Source organism: Tyto alba, unplaced genomic scaffold (genome assembly GCF_018691265.1).
Source record: "Tyto alba isolate M040663 unplaced genomic scaffold, T.alba_DEE_v4.0 Super-Scaffold_40, whole genome shotgun sequence".
NCBI lineage: Eukaryota > Metazoa > Chordata > Aves > Strigiformes > Tytonidae > Tyto > Tyto alba.
In genome coordinates, this window is record NW_024881316.1 from 38,509,997 (window position 1) to 38,527,715 (window position 17,719).

At 38.7% G+C, this 17,719-nt stretch overlaps 1 protein-coding gene across 6 annotated transcripts in view; it reads left to right on the forward strand.

Moving 5' to 3' along the window:
- Positions 1-17,719, forward strand: part of VSNL1 (visinin like 1) — a 92,537-nt gene that overhangs the window by 34,139 nt on the left and 40,679 nt on the right. For all 6 annotated transcript variants that reach the window (XM_042803093.1, XM_033004515.2, XM_033004512.2 and 3 more), the window contains exon 2: positions 7,281-7,447. In XM_042803093.1, the coding sequence (XP_042659027.1) occupies positions 7,286-7,447 (162 nt within the window). In that variant the 5' untranslated portion in view covers positions 7,281-7,285. The remainder of the gene's footprint in view (positions 1-7,280; positions 7,448-17,719) is intronic.

Below are 17,719 nucleotides of genomic sequence, written 5' to 3' on the forward strand. Positions count from 1 at the left end.
CTCTGGACCCACTCCAACAGGTCCGTGTCTTTCCTGTGCTGAACACAGTACTCAGGTGGGGTCTTACCAGATCAGAGCAGAGGGGCAGAATCCCCTCCCTCATCCTGCTCGTCATGCTTCTTTTGATGCAGCCCAGGATACGGTTGTCCTTCTGGGCTGAAAGTTTGCCTTGCCAGCTCATGTCCACTTTTTCATCCACCAGTAGCCCCTAGTTCTTCTCCACAGGGTTGCTCTCACTGTCTTCATCCCCCAATCTGTACTGATACCAGGGATTGTCCTGGCCCAGATGCAGCACCTTACACTTGGCTTTGTTAAACTTCATGAGGTTTTCATGGGCCCAGTCCTCAAGCCTGTGAAGGTCCCTCTGGATGACATCCCTTCCCTTAAGTGTATCAGCTGCACCACTCAATTTGGTGTCATCTGCCTTTGAAGCACTGCCATTAGACACGGTCATTTTAGTTGTAGCCCTTGTTCATGGTTGGGATGGGAAAATTAATCCTCTTTTCCACACATACGGTTCCTCTGGTACTTATTTTCATGGGACTTTGGGTGTGAGATCGTTAGAGCTTTTCGTGTTTGAGAGATAGGCTCCAGATTTCTTCTTCTGTGAAACAGTAAGTGTGTTTGAAGGAATGAGGCATCCGTGTGGCTTGATAGCCTGCTTCTATCTATCCTTCATGCTGACATTAGTAGAGAAAAGGCAGTGTCAGAAGTAGCCTGAGGAGAAAGGAACAATACTGGGAGTTGTCAGGGGCTAAAGTTATTATCAGCACACAGATGGAAATTTGACAAACAGCCTGCTCAAAAATAATGTGAAAATTATTCTGTTATTGTAGATTATAGACATAGTTCTCTGCTTTCCCAGCATTTAATTGTTTGGGGTTTTGTTACCTGTATATATATATATATATATATATATATATGTAAGTTGGAGTCTATACAGTGTTTAATGTACCATTTATAGATTTTTATTGTGTCATAAATTGCAAAGACATCCACCACACTTGCCTGCTCAATGTCTGGATTTCACATGTAGTCCCTAGGAGTCAGCATGTTCCTGTGGGAGCTTGTGGGCTGGGAGTGGGCAAAGGGGTGGGGATGAACCACAGCTTTCATTCCAACCTAATTAGTGCCTGCCAGCACAGCTGAGCTGGCAACGTGAGTGTTGTCATTTGCTTCTGGCATAGTCCACAGGACTCATTCCAGTTTCCCAGAACACGGGAAGAGCAAGAAAAACATGCACCACACAAGGAAACTCATTTAATACGCAGACCTCATGAAGCTGCAGAGATGTTGGTTGACTACCCTCTTCAGCTCATGCAGGATTACTGGAAACACAAGAGTGTGAACATGGGCAGGTGTCAAAGCAGCCAAAATATAATGATATAAGTTTGAGTAGCCCCATTTAGTTAGGTGCCTGTGCCCAGGGACATAAGGCAAATCTCCCTGCACTCCTGTAGACAGTGAGGGGAGGGAGGTGACTGCAGTCACCAGCACATCTTCTCTGAATGATCCTCTGGATGAGCCCATTTCTTCTCAGCTACCAATGGAAGGAATTTAGTGAAACTAGGCAGCCACTGTGGATACCAAAAGTTAGGCAGTATGATTGCCCCATTTCCTCCCAATGGTTTCACACAATCACTGGAGCTGGAGGTGCTCTAGTCCAACCCCCTGCTCAAGCAGGGTCAGCTAGAGATGATTGCTCAGAGCTGTGTCCAGCTGGGTTTTGAGTATCTTCAAGGATGGAGACTTCACAACTTTTCTGGGTAACCTGTTCCAGTGTTTGATCACCTGCACAGTAAAAAACCATTTTCTTACATTCAGACCAAATTTCCTGAATTTCAGTGTGTGCCCATTGCCTCTTGTCTCTCTGGGCACCCCTGAGAGGAGGCTGGCTCTGCTATCTTTGTTCCACCCATTGGGTATTCAGATACACATTGATAAGATCTCCTGAGCCTTCTCCAAGCTGAACAGCCTCAGCTCTCTCATCCTTTCCTTGTATGACACATGCTCCAGTCCCTTCATCACATTCATGGCCCTTCACTGGACTCACTCCAGTAAGTCCATGACTGTCTGGTATGGAGAGTCCAGCACTGGACGCAGCACTCCAGGTGTATCTCATCAGTGCTGAGCAGGGGGGAAGGATCACCTGCCTCAACCTGCTGGCAACACTTTTCCTAATGCAACTTGAGAAGAAAATTATTTTATATAGCTGGGTTTAAGGAAAGCAAGCATAATGACACAAAACTAAATTTTTAGGGACATGGTTAGACATTGCTGGTGCTGTCTTCTCAAAGGATTTTGGGTCCTTTTTCAGCACAAATATGAGACCTCTGGCAGCACTCAGTTTACTCTTCCTTAGAAACAGCCAGAGCTGTATTTGTTCGCACTCGGTCCCTTGTAACATTGAACACTTGCTGAGGATGTCAAAGAAGAACAGAGAGGTGGGGAAGGAGGAAGCAGGTGTGAATGGAGCTGTGTTAGCAACAATTTGGGGGTGTTTTGAAATCATTAAACAGCAAACAAGCTTCTGTAAGTCATGTTTGGCTATTGAACTTTTAACTTTTTTTTATTCCTCCTTCTTAGGTCTTTCATAAAATTTTGGTTTGTAAAACTGTGCTCACACTGCAGCTTAGTACTGGCAAGCCAAGTGGGAGAGGGAGACCTGATAAACCTGTGCAAGAAATGCTGTAAAATATTCTAGGGAATAAAGCTTGCCATTGGCCAGGAGGTTTGGATAATGATAGTGTAGAGAGCCAAGAGCTTTTGAAACAGCACAAGAATGTGTGGGACTCATGATAGCATTGCAGGAAAGATATAATACAAAAGATATAAACAGAGAAAGACTGTTTTAAAACCAGGTATGGTCTTAAAACTGGAGGAACTGTCTTCCTCTTCCTGCATGTGACTTAATGTCTGTTACCTCCAAAGCCCCTAGTAAATCATAAAATCAGTTTGCTAAGCCATGCTGCTGAGGCATTTTAGAGTAACTTCCAGCTGCTGCTGCAGCCCTTTCCTGTTTCCCGGGCTGGCTGGCATGGACCTCCTGAGGTCCAGCGGGACAGGGAGCAGGCAAGTGCATCCTCATATTGTCCCTATGTACTGCTGGCACAGGTGGACTGCTTCAGGTTGGGAATCGGTTGTTTAATAAATTCCATCTTTTAAATCTGACCTTCCTAAGGGCTTGTGAAAGCAGCAATGAAGGTGTTACTTAATGAATTACTGAAGTACTACTATACTAAGCATTTCTGAAAAGCTTGTGTCTCTGGGTAGCTGATGGCCTCTTTTCAGCATTTCAGCCAAGAGGATGTTTTAAAACTCAACCTTCATTGCTGTTGCTTCTTGTGACACAATACTAGAGTTTTAGTGTTTTTCTTGCTCTCTAATTTGGATTGTGCTGCCCTTGCTAATATTAACATCTTCTGCCAGAGTAATCTCATTGGGAACAGAATTGACACCTTTACTGATGCTAAGTACCACCCATGTACCTGGTTCCTTGTTTATCATGAGTTCTTCCCCCATGATGGTTTGGAATTGAAGCATGTTGCTTGTTTCTGTTGTTGTTGTTTTTTCCCTTTCATGATTTTTGCCAATCAGAAAATGCAACAGAAGATGAATAACAGGCCTTGGATTGTCCCACTGCATGCTTGAAAGCATGGAAGTTGGAAGCAAATTTATAGTTTAAAAGAATAAAATTTACTAAACAAAACAATGCTTGCAGAGTGACCTTTCCGCCTCTTGAAAACTTAGTGAATGTGCAGCTGTTCTCTCCTGTCTTTTCCTAATGTATATTCATAGATTTTCACAAGGAAAAAACATGTTTGGGAAATCATGATTATAAGTTAATTAAAAATAGTTTTCATTTTAGAAAATTAAATGTGTTGGCAGTGGCATACTCACTGCTAATGGGTGATTGTACTTTTTCAATAATAATAAGAGATTCAATGAAACTCCAGAAGATGTTAGAATATGATTAACTAGATAATCTATGTATTTGAGTTTTTATTCTCAAATAAGCTGGATCTCCCAGAGCCAGAAGTGTGAGTTTATATTTGATAATTATATGAGACTCTTGAGCTTTCTTGCAGATTGTAATTCAATTCCATAAGATAAGAACTTTAAAACGAGAAGAAAGAATGAATGCCTCTAATTACAGGAAGGCATTGTGACCAGCTTGGTCAGTTTATTCAGTCCCTTGTCTCAGAGCCTGGCAGATTATGCACTGCACTGTGCTGGAGCAGCAAATAAGAGTATAGAATCCAGCAGTTCCAAATTATACTTTCCTCAAATTCTACTTTGGTTCTGTGGAAAAAAATAGTTTCTGAAAGTGCTTATCAAGATGTCAGCTGTGGTTTTCATTTACTAGAGGATATTGTATGGTGAGGTACATCAGGGGTGGCTGGAAGGTGTTTGGGACTTACTGGACAACCTATGGCAGAACAAAACTAGGGACCTGTGTCACAGAGGCAGAAAACTGGTGTCTTGTTTCTCTGAACGTGATGATAGAAAAGATTATGTGTGGTTATGTTTGCCCAGCATGTATTCTTATACATGTGCACATGTATTCTTATACATGTGCAAACCCACTCCATTTTCTGTAGTTTTTTATGTCCACGTTACTGAAAACAACATAGCTAACTTCAGAAGATGGTGCTGAAATTCACAGCTCCGTCTTTCACCTTTGTGTAGTGCCAGGTCCAAGCTATTATAAAAAATTTGTGTAGTGCCAGATCCATGCATGATAAATACAGAAAAGTTGCTATTACAAAAAATTTGCCAGTCAGAACCAACCATTTGTTGCCCATTGAAGATGCTTTTTTTTATGTGTAAGTGTTGTTGAGTTAAATATTAATGGCGATAAGAATACAGGTGAAAAGAGTCAAGTAAAAGCACACTTGGCTAAATTAAGAGAGCCGGAAGATGCTTTATGAATCTACCTGAGGTAGTTACTATAATTTCTGAGACTCTTCAAGTGTCCTCTGGGTCCTAATCAAAGTACTTTATGACTGCAAAGGGTAACACATTTTAAAGGAGGAAAAAGGGGAAATAAACAGGCCCCTTAAAGATTAAAACAAATAAAACAGTCTATTGGTTCACTTAAAAGCCATCTGAGTTGGAGCTAGAGAAATAACTGTATTAGTATACTTTAGTCTCCATGGGATTTAAATTCAGATTATGCCAAATTAGGTCAATATTATACATGAGAAGATGGGGGCTTCAGAGGTAAGGCTGGGGCAATTGTTCTAAATAGTATAAATTACAAACCCATTGTTTAGTCAATGACTAATTTCTGGACATCTGCATGTACAATTAGGCTTGTGGCAATTAACTGGAAGGTTGAACTCTTCCATATTTGTGCTAAGTTTACCAAAATGTGTAGATGAGAACTTGGCAAGGCTTCAAAGTAAGTAAATTTAGAGCAAGCAGTGTGCTGCCCTTAATTAACAAACAGCTGTGTGAGTCCTTGCAGCGAGTTCTTGTAATTCAGAGAAGATACAGAGCCTCGAGCAAGAAAGCACTGCAGCATCTCACAGTGTTGGTAGGGGAAGGATGTGCAGAGACCAGGGAAGGAGGATCCGCTTGCTGGAAGTATCCCAAGAAATGGTGGCCCACTTCCACCTCCAGTTACATTTGTGCACAGCCCAGCGCACTTGTCTAACAGCTGTGTCACGAAGGCATTGAGACATTTCTGGCTGGAGTTTCTAGCCTGATGGGTTGTGGCATTTTTTACCGTCCGATGAACAAATTTCCCAACTTTGTACCAGCTGAATGCTTTGACAAAAGACACCTTCCTTCTCGGTGTCATGGCTGTTTGTGTAGCCAAGTCATGTGCTGTTTTGGCAAAGAGTTTTGCTGCCAGCCCGGGTTGTCTTGTTGGGCTGGGGGTGGGGGGTCAGAGCAGACCAGGAGGGACCTTGGCCAAAGGGAAGAAGGTCCGTGAGGCGTTTCAGGAAGATACCTGGTGCCACTGGTGGTATGGCAGTGGGGGATGTGTTTGCTACACACAGACCAGAAGGAATGGTTAACTTTGTGCCTGCTCAAGGAAGGTTCCCATAAAGAAACTTACATAAGTATATTAATTTGTTGGAACAGAGCAAAGTATGTCCTGAGAGGAAAGAAACTTCCCCTTTGAAATAGGGGAAGATGCCAAAGTATCAGGAATGAGTAGTGATATGGACTAGAAATCAATGCATTCAGTGTGGTGCTGTCATTAGATACAGATGCTATACTGGGAGATAAAAATGGAAATGCTAAGCTAGGCTCAGGAAAGAAATTATTCATCGCTTTGCAGTTCTGTACAGGACAAGTTAAGTACTGTCTGTCATCTCATTAAAAATAACTGGAAGACATCTCCTGTCATGAAACAAATGGTAGTAGAATTGGAAAACGTTAAATAAAAGGATTTCTCAAAAGTTCTCTCAAAGGACATCTTTGGTTAAACATCAGACTACCTGGAAATATCTCAAAGGGCCAACATAAGTAGTACCGAAATTACTGTATTTATCTATACACACATACATATTTTGTATTTCTGTATGTTTTATTTTTAATATTTACAAGTGTGTATACAAAATGTATATAACAAATGTAGTGGATATCTCCGAAGTTAACAGTGATGAAATATAAACCATCTATTGTGTATCAATTATGCGGTAAATATATACATATACTTACATGTATACATATTTGTATATATACACACATATGTGCACATATAATATTACATTTATTTTTCCAGTTTGGTTTCATAATCTTTTGAAACCAAGTATGTAGACTCTTGCATTGCTCCCTCCCAGTGGATCCTCTAGCGCTGTATGTCACAAGCCTGTCTGTCCACAGCCTGTGGAAGAGTACCTGTGAAGAGTAGCTGCTAATGTGGGTGTCATATCAGAAGACATTTTCAAGACAGAGATAAAAAGGAATTCTGTGGACATCCCTGAATCTGTGAAAAATTTCTGTTAAATTAAAAAGTGAAGACATCTTTTCCAGCCTTACTGTAAAGAAAAGCTAGAAATTACCTTATTTGAAAGCAAATGAGCAGTCTGTCTCCGGCCCTTAAGACTCCTAAATTAAAGAAGAATGTTGTCTTTTTCACCATTTTCAGCCTCTAATATTCAAGCATAGCTTAGGTTACTGTTCACTAGTGAATCCATGAAGTTGAGTTTGACTAAGAGCAGCAGTGAGTACAAAACAAGTCATGTGTTCAAGTTCTGTCGCTAATTCAAGTTTAAAACATTCACAACAACTTGGCTAATTGTATTAATTTATTTCTTCTTAAGGCACAATGGGGAAACAGAATAGCAAGTTGGCCCCTGAGGTGATGGAGGATCTGGTGAAGAGCACAGAGTTCAATGAACATGAGCTAAAACAGTGGTACAAAGGATTTCTAAAGGACTGTCCAAGTGGTAGACTGAACCTTGAGGAGTTTCAGCAGCTCTACGTAAAAGTAAGTTACTTATTAAGTTCCTTTTATTTGGCTGTAGAAAAGGTTGCAAAGTAATATAAAGCAAACATATGGTCAAGAGCTGCCAGTCATTTAAGTCTAACAAATACTTTTGCTATGAGAAGCAATCGTGAAGATGAGGAGATAAATGGGAAGTGCTACCCTCATCACACCAGCATTTCATATAGCTACAGTGACCAGAACCAAAAGTTTAGTAAAAAAGCTGTATTTTACTCACAAGAAATATATTCTCTGCACTCTGTAATTTATGGGCCTGTTTCACCTTCAGAGTGGTTATGGTCCTGTTCAAAAAATGGTGCTGTACCTGTGTAATACCACTGGAATATAAACTCTGTGATTGCTGGACCTACTTATATAAATCTGACCTTCTTTGGGTTTCAGAAAAAGTGGTGAAGTTTTGTGACGGTATGTCCTGCAGATAAATTATGCACTGTGCACAAAGTATTTCTTTCTCTAAATTTTAAGTATTGCCTTTTTTTTTCCCTGCTGTCTCATTGCCCTTGTTATATAGGAAAGGAAAACTATCCTGCTTGGTTTATTTTCTTCTTATTTTTCATTATTTTGTCAAGTTCAATGTAGTCTTTTCCTTATATTTACTATGTATTTATTCTGTAACAAGAAGATCATGGGGGCAGCATAAGAAGTGTATTCATGTTGCAAAGATAATTATATTTTAATTCAGAATCAAGTGTCTGCCTAAAGGTCAGAGACTTCAAAGTAATTTTAATTAGGAAAAATATTGTATGGTGACGAGGAATGGTAGGATCAGAACAGTTCATAAATACAATGTGAAGCTGAATAAAAACTTAAAAAGCCTTTCAAATGTAAATAGTTAATATTGAGCACACTGACAATTTCTGCAGACAGGTGGGACTCTGCCTTTTTCCTTAAATGCATGCTACAATCCTTTCCTAAATTTCTTCAGCCTTGTACCAGATCACTCTGCAAATTATTACCTAGCCCCTTTTTCCTTCTAATGAATAGTCTAACAAAAACTGCTAACTCTAGCTTACATAAATGACCTTCTGTCTTCGTATTTTAATATTTATGGCTCAATATATTGCCTCACAATTCTTTTTTTAAGAAATGACTGACTTTGTAATAACTGTTATTTTCGGATGAAAGCATTTTTACTGCCTCAGGTATTGTGCTTGTTACTGACTGATAATTTATAGCTTCCATTTTAAACAGTATTCGGTGCACATCCAGCAAGATCAGACATCTAATCATTTCTCATACATGATTCTGAGGAAAGTAAATGGTCTTTACAAAATATCGGCTCCTAGTAAAGTATGTCAACTGTTTAACTCTTCAGAAATCATTATTTTCTTTTTGCAAATCACAGTAAAGGGATTAAATATATATATATATTTAATGATTTTGTGTGTTTTGGGGAAAGATATCTTCTGAAAATAGCTCGAAACTGTTAGGACTTCTTCCCTTCAAAGGAGCATTTGAAGTATTCACAGATATTTCACAAGATACTGTACGCATGAAGAATATATCAGAGAGTAAATTCAATATTATGTTTACAAAAATGATAATGCAAAAAATAACATGAAGAGCACAGTAGTATGTTGCTCTTGAAATTTCGAAGCAGCTCTGGAGTCTTACTAAGCTGCAAGATCTGGCTTTTAGTTTTATGGCCTCATATATTTTTAGATAGGCACATCAAATAAGATTGTCTCCCTTGCTTTGGTAGTTATAGGTTTTGAGATCAGCACTGTAATGGTACTGTCATATATTTAGTCCAGTTTACTGTCATTCTATATATAATGTCTGTATACAGGGTGAAATACTAATTTTGCAGGGGAGAAATACGATCAGCTGTAGTAAATCCAGAGCTTTACTTGTCCTTTTGTCACTGAAATGCTTGTAAAATCACGGCCCTGGGCTCTCTGAGGAGCTAATAGTCTGAGTGTTGGCTGTGGTGGCAACTTCTCCTATGTAGGACGTTCTGCCTGTGTTGGCTGCTGGCTGCACACAAAACCCTGGATGTGAAATCTGATCTTTCCAGGAGGAGCCACTAGCAGGAGATCCAAATCATGATTACATTTACAGCATTTCAGTTCTTTCAATGCATAATCAGGGTGAAAATGTATGAAGTGTGTATTGATTAGTAATTCCCCTGCATGAATTTATAGTTGGGAGGGATGACATCTGTTGCTCTGAAGTGGATTTTATTGAAGAAGATATCCATAAGTCAATATATTTGGAAATGAAGTACAAGATGTACCTTCAGTTCAGATTTACATTTTCTTAAGATTACACTGTTTCTTTGTTCATGAGGGTTGTTTGGTGCACTTTCATGTGTATTGATAAAAAGGTGTTGGCCATCTAAGATGCAAAGAAAGCTTTTATTTTTTACTCACACACATAGAAAATATCCTCAGCTTAAAAAGCAAAAACATTTTAGATTATATCAGGGCAATATTCTGAGGTGAATTTCCTGCTTATCTTCACTTCTCTTCCATCATAATTACAGAATAGGGTGCACAGTCCTGGGGCACAAGAAAATGCTTTTCTTTGCATGAAACGTAACAAGATGTGTCCTGGGATCACACCTAATGTATTACTGTATCTAATGCCTGCTAATAAGCTGGAGTTGGTCTGAAGTAAAACATCCAGAATATGTGTGATATGGATGTCAGGTCCTCAACACTATCTTTTCCACTCTATGTATTTACATCATTTATACTGTGCTGTTTACTGATTTAGATGAAGACTGTGTTGACTAAAGGGGGAATTACTCTAGCTTGGCTTGGAAGCCTTTGCTATTGAAGTTTCCATTATGAATACAAATCATTCAGTGCTTAAAATAAATAGCAGTTATACAAATGGACTCTACAGAAAAACTATTTGAAGCATTTCTGGTGGGAGTGTCTATAAAAATATTTAGTCAGGAACACCTCTTTGAAATAAGCAGCTAATAGACAGTTATATATTTTATACTGTTGCATGTTTAGCATTGTATGCAGTCTTTCAAACCTCTCCTACAGAGAACTACCTAGGAGATTAGAAGACAAAGCAAAATGAAGTGACTGGAGTCCTTTTTCTTTCTGTCATAAATAATGAAGATAATGTGAATGCCTTATCTTTACCACAGTGGTTTAAGTACTCATCAAACTGTAGGCAACTCTGAGTCAATTATTATGTCCCTGTCAAAAGTTTGAATCTGCACTGCTCACCCTCTCATTGCTCTACCTGTGATGGGATATGTCCTTCTGGGCTGCTGGCAGTATCCCAATTAACCTCTTTTTCTGCAGGAAATAGTGATAAGTAGCATCAGACAGGATGAAACCTATAGTTTCCATCTTCAAAGAGACTATCCTAACCATTAAGCTTAATCCTTGGTTACTTTCTTCATTTTCCTTTTTTTTCTATCCCAAAAAGTCCTTAATTCTTTTATCTTACATAAAACATTAGCATTGTGGGCAGAGAGATGAGGAAATTAATATACAAAAGTGTCATTAAAATGGAATATACCAATAAAACGTTCTGGACTGTTCCTATCATTCTTCAGGGTTTCTTGCTGTCTAGAGGGCCAAATACATTTTCCTTCAGATCTTTTGAATTCTCTGGATTTAGATGAATATGCCCTAGAGAGTGTAAGTGTGCATAATCAGTGCTAATGTTCACAGGAATTATGCATGTTTATTAAGTGGGAAATAGGCTTCTATATTGTGATACTTCTTGGAACTGGGTTACTGAATATGAGAAACATATCTTCTGGATTAATAACAGAAACAAGCACCGATGGGCCTTTAACTGGAAGTGTAGGGTTGGGAATGATCCTGATATAATGCTAGCATTAAATAAAGTAATTTACTTGTGAATTTATTGTACATCTATTATATAGCTATGCTTTGGGGCTTTATAGATAATGTATAAATGAAAAAAAAAAAGAATATTAATGCTATTTGATTCATTATAATCAAATGGTTTGTCATATTTTTGGCTTCTATCTCACATTTCCTGCATTGAAAGGAATTAATTTCTAGTCCTTCATTTTAATATGTGTAGAACAAAAGAATCTCAAAAATCTATTGAAATTTAAGTGGATATATTTGCAGCCTCTTTTTCTCTATCCAGATTTTTAAGACAGACTAGAATCTTTCTAAAGATGGCACAGGGCTCCTCAAAATGTTAGATTAGAGCTGCGTTTCAGGCTTTCAGTGGCTGTGAAGAAGTGGGATTCCAGAACAGAACAGCACAGCTGTGTTTACAGATGCCCCTAACACAGATGCAGTTGCACTGGCAGAAACTGATTTTACTGGTATCATCTCTTTTAACTGGAAGAGCTGTACTGGTTTTATGAGTGCGGTTTGGCTACTTAAGTTCTCCCTACAATAGTACTTTTTAGGTATATAATGCCAACGTTAAATATATTATACCTAATATAATTAATATATTTGGGTATATGATACCAATCCTGTATTGCTAAAGAACTTGAACATGTTTTGAATTCATGCAGATTATCAAAAATGCTGATGTATCTACTCCTACAATGATTTTAGCCCATGCTGTTGCTACCTTCCCGAAGATGACAGCTGGGGTGCTAGCAGTCTTCCTGGACAGCACGACAGTATGTTTGTTGGATGCACCACCTCAATTTAACTGCAACACAGAAAATATCATATGTATTTATTTATAAACATAACTAAAAATTCTTTAAATACTACTGCTCTGTTACTGAATTTTTAAAACTGATATAGCATAATGAAACAATTATTGTTATGTTAGAGACAATTAGAAATAGCACTGGATGCAAACAAGTGAAGCAACGAATAGCTCTGATCCAGGGACATTACAAGGTGGCTCGATAAGGAGCAGCGCATATGTAGATAGGCAAATAGAGGATAGGCAGAAATAACAGTAACATTATTGGCATCTGTGGAAGCTTTGCTTTGGGAGTGTTTGTAGAACAATCTATGATGTAAGGATTCTTAATGCATACCTTAAGCACTTAGTACAAATCTGCACATTTGAGACAATTAGAGTAAAATCATTAGAAACAAATGCTCCTAAAGAGTAAAAAACCTTTCACCAGAAGTGCAATGAAAATTCATGTGAAAGGAGAATTAATATAGCAGAATCCAAAAGACAGTGTGCTGAAAAGCATATGTATTTGTGGTCCAGCATTACCACAGGGGAATGCTTTTCAGGATGAACTATATGTTTAGTGCTCCAAAGCTGTATTAAAATTGGGCTCTGATAACTTTTAAAAGAAAAAAGATTACAATTGCTTCTCATACAGGACTTGGTTAAAAAAAAAAAAAAAAAAAAAAGGCATGGTCTTGTTGCCTAGATGTTTTCCATGCAAAACTGCTTTTGCCATTATTCCTCCTCCTCCTTCTTCTAACATGAATAGGCAGGTGCTGTGCCAAAATGCAGGTCTACTAGAAAACCACATAAGAGGCTTATATGTTTCCAACAGAAGCTGAGATTGTGCTGCATGAATTTTAAAACAAAGGGCCAGAATGCTTCTTATATATAAAACCAAAATCAAACAAACCCCAAAGGCAATGTTAACTTTGAAGCTAACTTTGAATGATTTGCAGAAGGGGAGGATACTGGTAACATGCCCTGCTTCATTTCTGTCTCTGTGCTGATCCCAGGAAAAATAATGGCTGGACTCAATATCACTTTATAGAACATCTTTTAAAATCTTTTTTTAGTAAACAGAGCTTTAAAGATCAGCAACCATACTGAAAAATAAAATACAGTAAATAAACATGGATTCTCATTTAAGTGCAAAGTAAAACGGAAACAGTAATTTTCAGAAGAGGACCAGCACACTGGGTAGTTCTGAAAATATGGCTGTAAATCACAACACTGGATACCTTTAACAATGTAGAGCAGAGTCAGTTTAGATTGAAATCTTAATTTCACTGAAGCTAATGGGAGTTTTCATTCGTGATCCTTATTTAAGTGCTTAGGACTGCACTGAGCTCTTGAACTTGTTTATCATCATGAAGCCTGAGTTCTGTGAAGTCTGGTGCAAGCTCCATTAACATCCTTTCCTACAAGCTGGATCTAGAGTCTGGAGACCTCCTCTCATCATGTGTAGAATGTATACATTGCTAGCTGTAATTGAAAAGCATCAGTTATTTAAAAACTAAGTCTGTATGGATGAGTGGTGAGAGTAAGGGTCCTGAAGTTAGTAGAAAAACGGTTTCAGAGGCAAAGAAGGACAAGTCCTTTTCTTTTTGCAGCATTATGGCTAGTGGCTAATTTTAAAGGCTAAAATATACTTTTCTTTGCTTCTGTTGCAAAGCACATAATGGACCATATCCTCCAGACGACCTCTGGAGACTCCAAATCTAGAAAATTAAGGAGTCAGACAAATCTAAGAGATGAAATCTAAATTGGTAAATCTTAATTGCTCCAAATAGCAGCTCTTGGAGTGTCCAGGCTAGTGGGATAAACCTTCCTAATGCTTGAACAATTCAGTAACATATGCTGACACCCTCTCTGTGAGAGGCAGGAATGATGGTTACATGAATCCATAAATCAGTCCAACTGTCCAAAGGCATCTCCAGGTCTTAGAGAGTCAGCAGATGTGTGGGGATGTGAAGGTTTAGTCCAAACCTCAGGTTATTACTAAGTATTGAATTCTTCTGTAATTCTGCGGTTCTATGTGGTTCCTGGAGGCACTGTAAACTAACATCAGGTCCAAAGCATTGAAGAGAGGATGTCCAGCCAGAGGAAGATGATCCAGCCTAGAATGCCTGAAAATCTCACCATGTCCATGCATGCCCTAGTTTTCAACACAGCCCAATAAAAGAATCCAGTCTGGGTAAATTTTCCAACAGCAATATGCAAATTACTTTTACTTCATCTTTTATTTTTAAGGAAGTTCACCAGTTCCAAAAACTGTCATGTATTTTTATAAGAGACCTTGTTCTTTACAGCTCACCTTTGCTCTGTGTTGGATTCCTCAGAGAAATCAAAATGATGAATTTAGGATACTATAATTATTTCTGTAGCAAAACACTGAATTCATTAATACGATTATGATTTCCCTGAAGGGGAGGAGTGGTGCAGCTTGGATGGAGAGAGCCATTGTTAACGCAAAGTATCAAAGTCCTCCAAGGAAAAAAAAAACAACAAACTGTCAGCACCAAGTCCCATAGTTGTTATGGTGTTCAGTTCTACTATTTGTTGTAACAATTCTTATTTTACCATTGTTAAGTAGTCCTCAGAGCAGTCATCAAGACTAATTAATGATTCACAAACTTTACCCAGCCTGTTGCAAGAGTCAAGTGTTTTGGACATTTTTCCTCTTGAAACTTCCTATTTCCTAGCTCCCTTCATACCACCTCAGTGCTTTCCTTCTCATCACAAGGAAGGGTGTTCACAAAACCAGTGAAAACCCTTGAGGATGTGCAGTGGAGAGAGGGAGTAGTGATACCAACCATAGTTTTTTCAGATATTCTATTCTCTTGCAATCTAAAGGAAACAACCATGAATTGAGCGTATAATGTCTCTATGTTATATATGGAGAGTTGAGATACAAACAAGGTAAACCACTTGCTTTATGTCTTTGACCAGGTCAGGGATGAAATTACTTCAGGTGTCAAAATATAAATGGCCCCTATTTTATTTCTTTGGAGTGAGGGTTTTAATTTCCTACAGAATGGCTTGGGAATGACTTTCTGGGGTCATACATGCACATTATAGTGTGGCACTTCTGTCCAGACTTTCATCAAATGTCTACTGTAGATCTACACTGTGATCTGCACTCTACAGTTAAACTGTGGCTGTCTTAGTGGAAACCTCTATTTTAGGTCTTCAGTAACTTTGATTTGGAAAACTGGATCATCCTAAAACTTGTTCTGAAGGCTGGTAAGCTTGTGTTTTTGTTACTTCAGACAAAGTGAACTAAGGTCTTTCAGGGACTTCACCTTGTCACATTTCTTGAACTATAGACATATCTGTTTTTTTAAAATATAAAAAAAGCTGTTTGGCATTACAGAGTTCCTGAAGAAGCCTTTGAAACCAGGGCACTTCATTTCAGCACTGGGATAAACTAATATGATTTAAAGTATTTTGGTTTAAAACACTGAAGTGTTTTACTCTAGTATCAAAGCTTGCTTCCAGTATCTTACTTGTACACAAGGCCTGGGGCTGAAAACAGCGTTCTTGTTGCATAAAGTATGGACGGGAACTTGGTATTCTGAACCAAGTCCCTCCACCCTGGTACGATGTCTCCAACTCCATGTCTCAACGTCACCTCCCCCTCTCCTCCCAGGGAACTCATCAGTCCTTTAGAAAATTAAATTATCTTAGTGATATTTACTTCCAGAATGACAGCTGTGAGTCACTGTAGCTGAGTAGGAATACTCCAAAAATTAAAGGGGTCCTATTAGGCTGGACCAAGGCTCTCACAGCCATGCATTGCGTCTCAGCCTGCTCCATCTGCTTGTGGTACTTTGAAATAACAAATCACTATTACCACTGCAACGCACGCTGCTGTGGGTAGCTATAGCTATTCAGGTAATGAAGTATCAGGTGTTTTTTCAGGGTTCTGTCATCTGGAGAGATGCTTGGGAGCTCACTTAGTTACCAAGTTAAATGCAGTTTTTATTATCATGTAGACATTAGTTGTGATTCCAGTCAGGTTTCTACTAATCATAGTCTGAACATTTCCAGTACCTTGGGATATCAACTTTCTTTCTCTTCAATGAGAGTAAATTTCCATCTTTTCATGTTTAATTAAAACTCACAGGAATAGACTGTTTGCACTGACAAACCTATTGATTGCTGAATTGAGATGACTTACCACTACTTGGCATAAGAATTAGCTAGCGATCATAATTTTATATTCAATCACAAACAAAACAAAATGAGAAAAACATATGTTTTGGAAGATAAAGTAATCAACACAAGGAAATACAGAGTGTAGGAGATTTTGCCATTTTGCTGAAATATGTGTGAAACATTCTCAGAAGAGGCTGGTGTTAAATCCACCTGTATAAGAAGTGAAGTTTGGCTGTCTGATTGCATGTGTAGCCCAGAACTGAGTGTGCAGCTTTAAACGAAATCTCCCTGTGGTCCAGAGAAGCAGCAGTATAAGAAGAAGTGTAAATCAACACTACAGTTCACCTCAAAGTAAATATCAAAGTCAGCTGGGGATTCTTTCGATGTTAACAAAGCTATTAAAAAAACTCAGGAAATAAAAATTCTTAGGCCATTAATTGAAAAAAGATTTTACATGGACCTTGTCAGGAGCTTTCAATAGAAGTATATTTAATTGCAAAGTTATTTCTAAATGCCTGTCCCCCCTCTCATTTGGAAGGATATACCTGAGAATTGCTGTTACCAGGAAATTACACACCTGTACGCATACTCATGGCTCTTCACAGCTTTCTTTGAAAGATATTCACTAATTTGCTATTCCCTGCCAAAGCCCTATTCCAAGATATATGAGTTTTGGCGACATGATTCTTGTCCCTAGTGCTAATATCAAATACATGGGAACTGATTAAAAGGAGCAGTCCTTGAATTTGCTTTCATGTTCACAGGCAGCTACCACTACTTCTCATGTCCATGTTGAGTAGGTCTGTGTCCCTCTTCTAAATACCTTTTTGATACTGGAAACACTTTTAATTGTGTTGGTGTTTATTAATGTAGCAATTATAGTGCCTAATTTTATAATATGTGTCAGTGCAGATAATTATATAATTAAACTGTGTAACTGAAATGATGGAGCTGCCTAAGAATGGACCAATTAAAACAAGAAATTGTTCTGTGAAAGCCTCACAGGACACCACAGATAAAACCTGCAGATGACTTCAGAAGATGTCCTCCCTCCTAGTTTGGATCTGTTTTCACCAGAATAAACTCTAGCCAACTGCTTTTTAGCCAGCTGCTAAACATGGGTAGCTGCAGGGTGATGCTCTTTGGATGTGGTCCCAGTGAAGTGCAGATGTCCTTGGTTCCCTTCAGAGTCTCCTACCCACACACATGGCTTAGCCCCGGCGGGAAAGGATGCAGTTGCTCCACTAAATTGCTGCATCCCACTTTCCCTTTCACAGATGCTGGTGGCGGGTCAGGTGCCATCCCCTGTACTCCATTAACACTCCTAACTTCATTCAGGAGTGAGACACATCTCCTTTCCTCAGGGTCCAATTTCTACATGTCAGTACAAAGCATCCTCAGGAAATTGAGTCTTATATTACATGTGGGTTGGTAAACCTGGTACAAATATTATATACACACATTAAACTTCTCCTGGTTTCTTGATTAGGA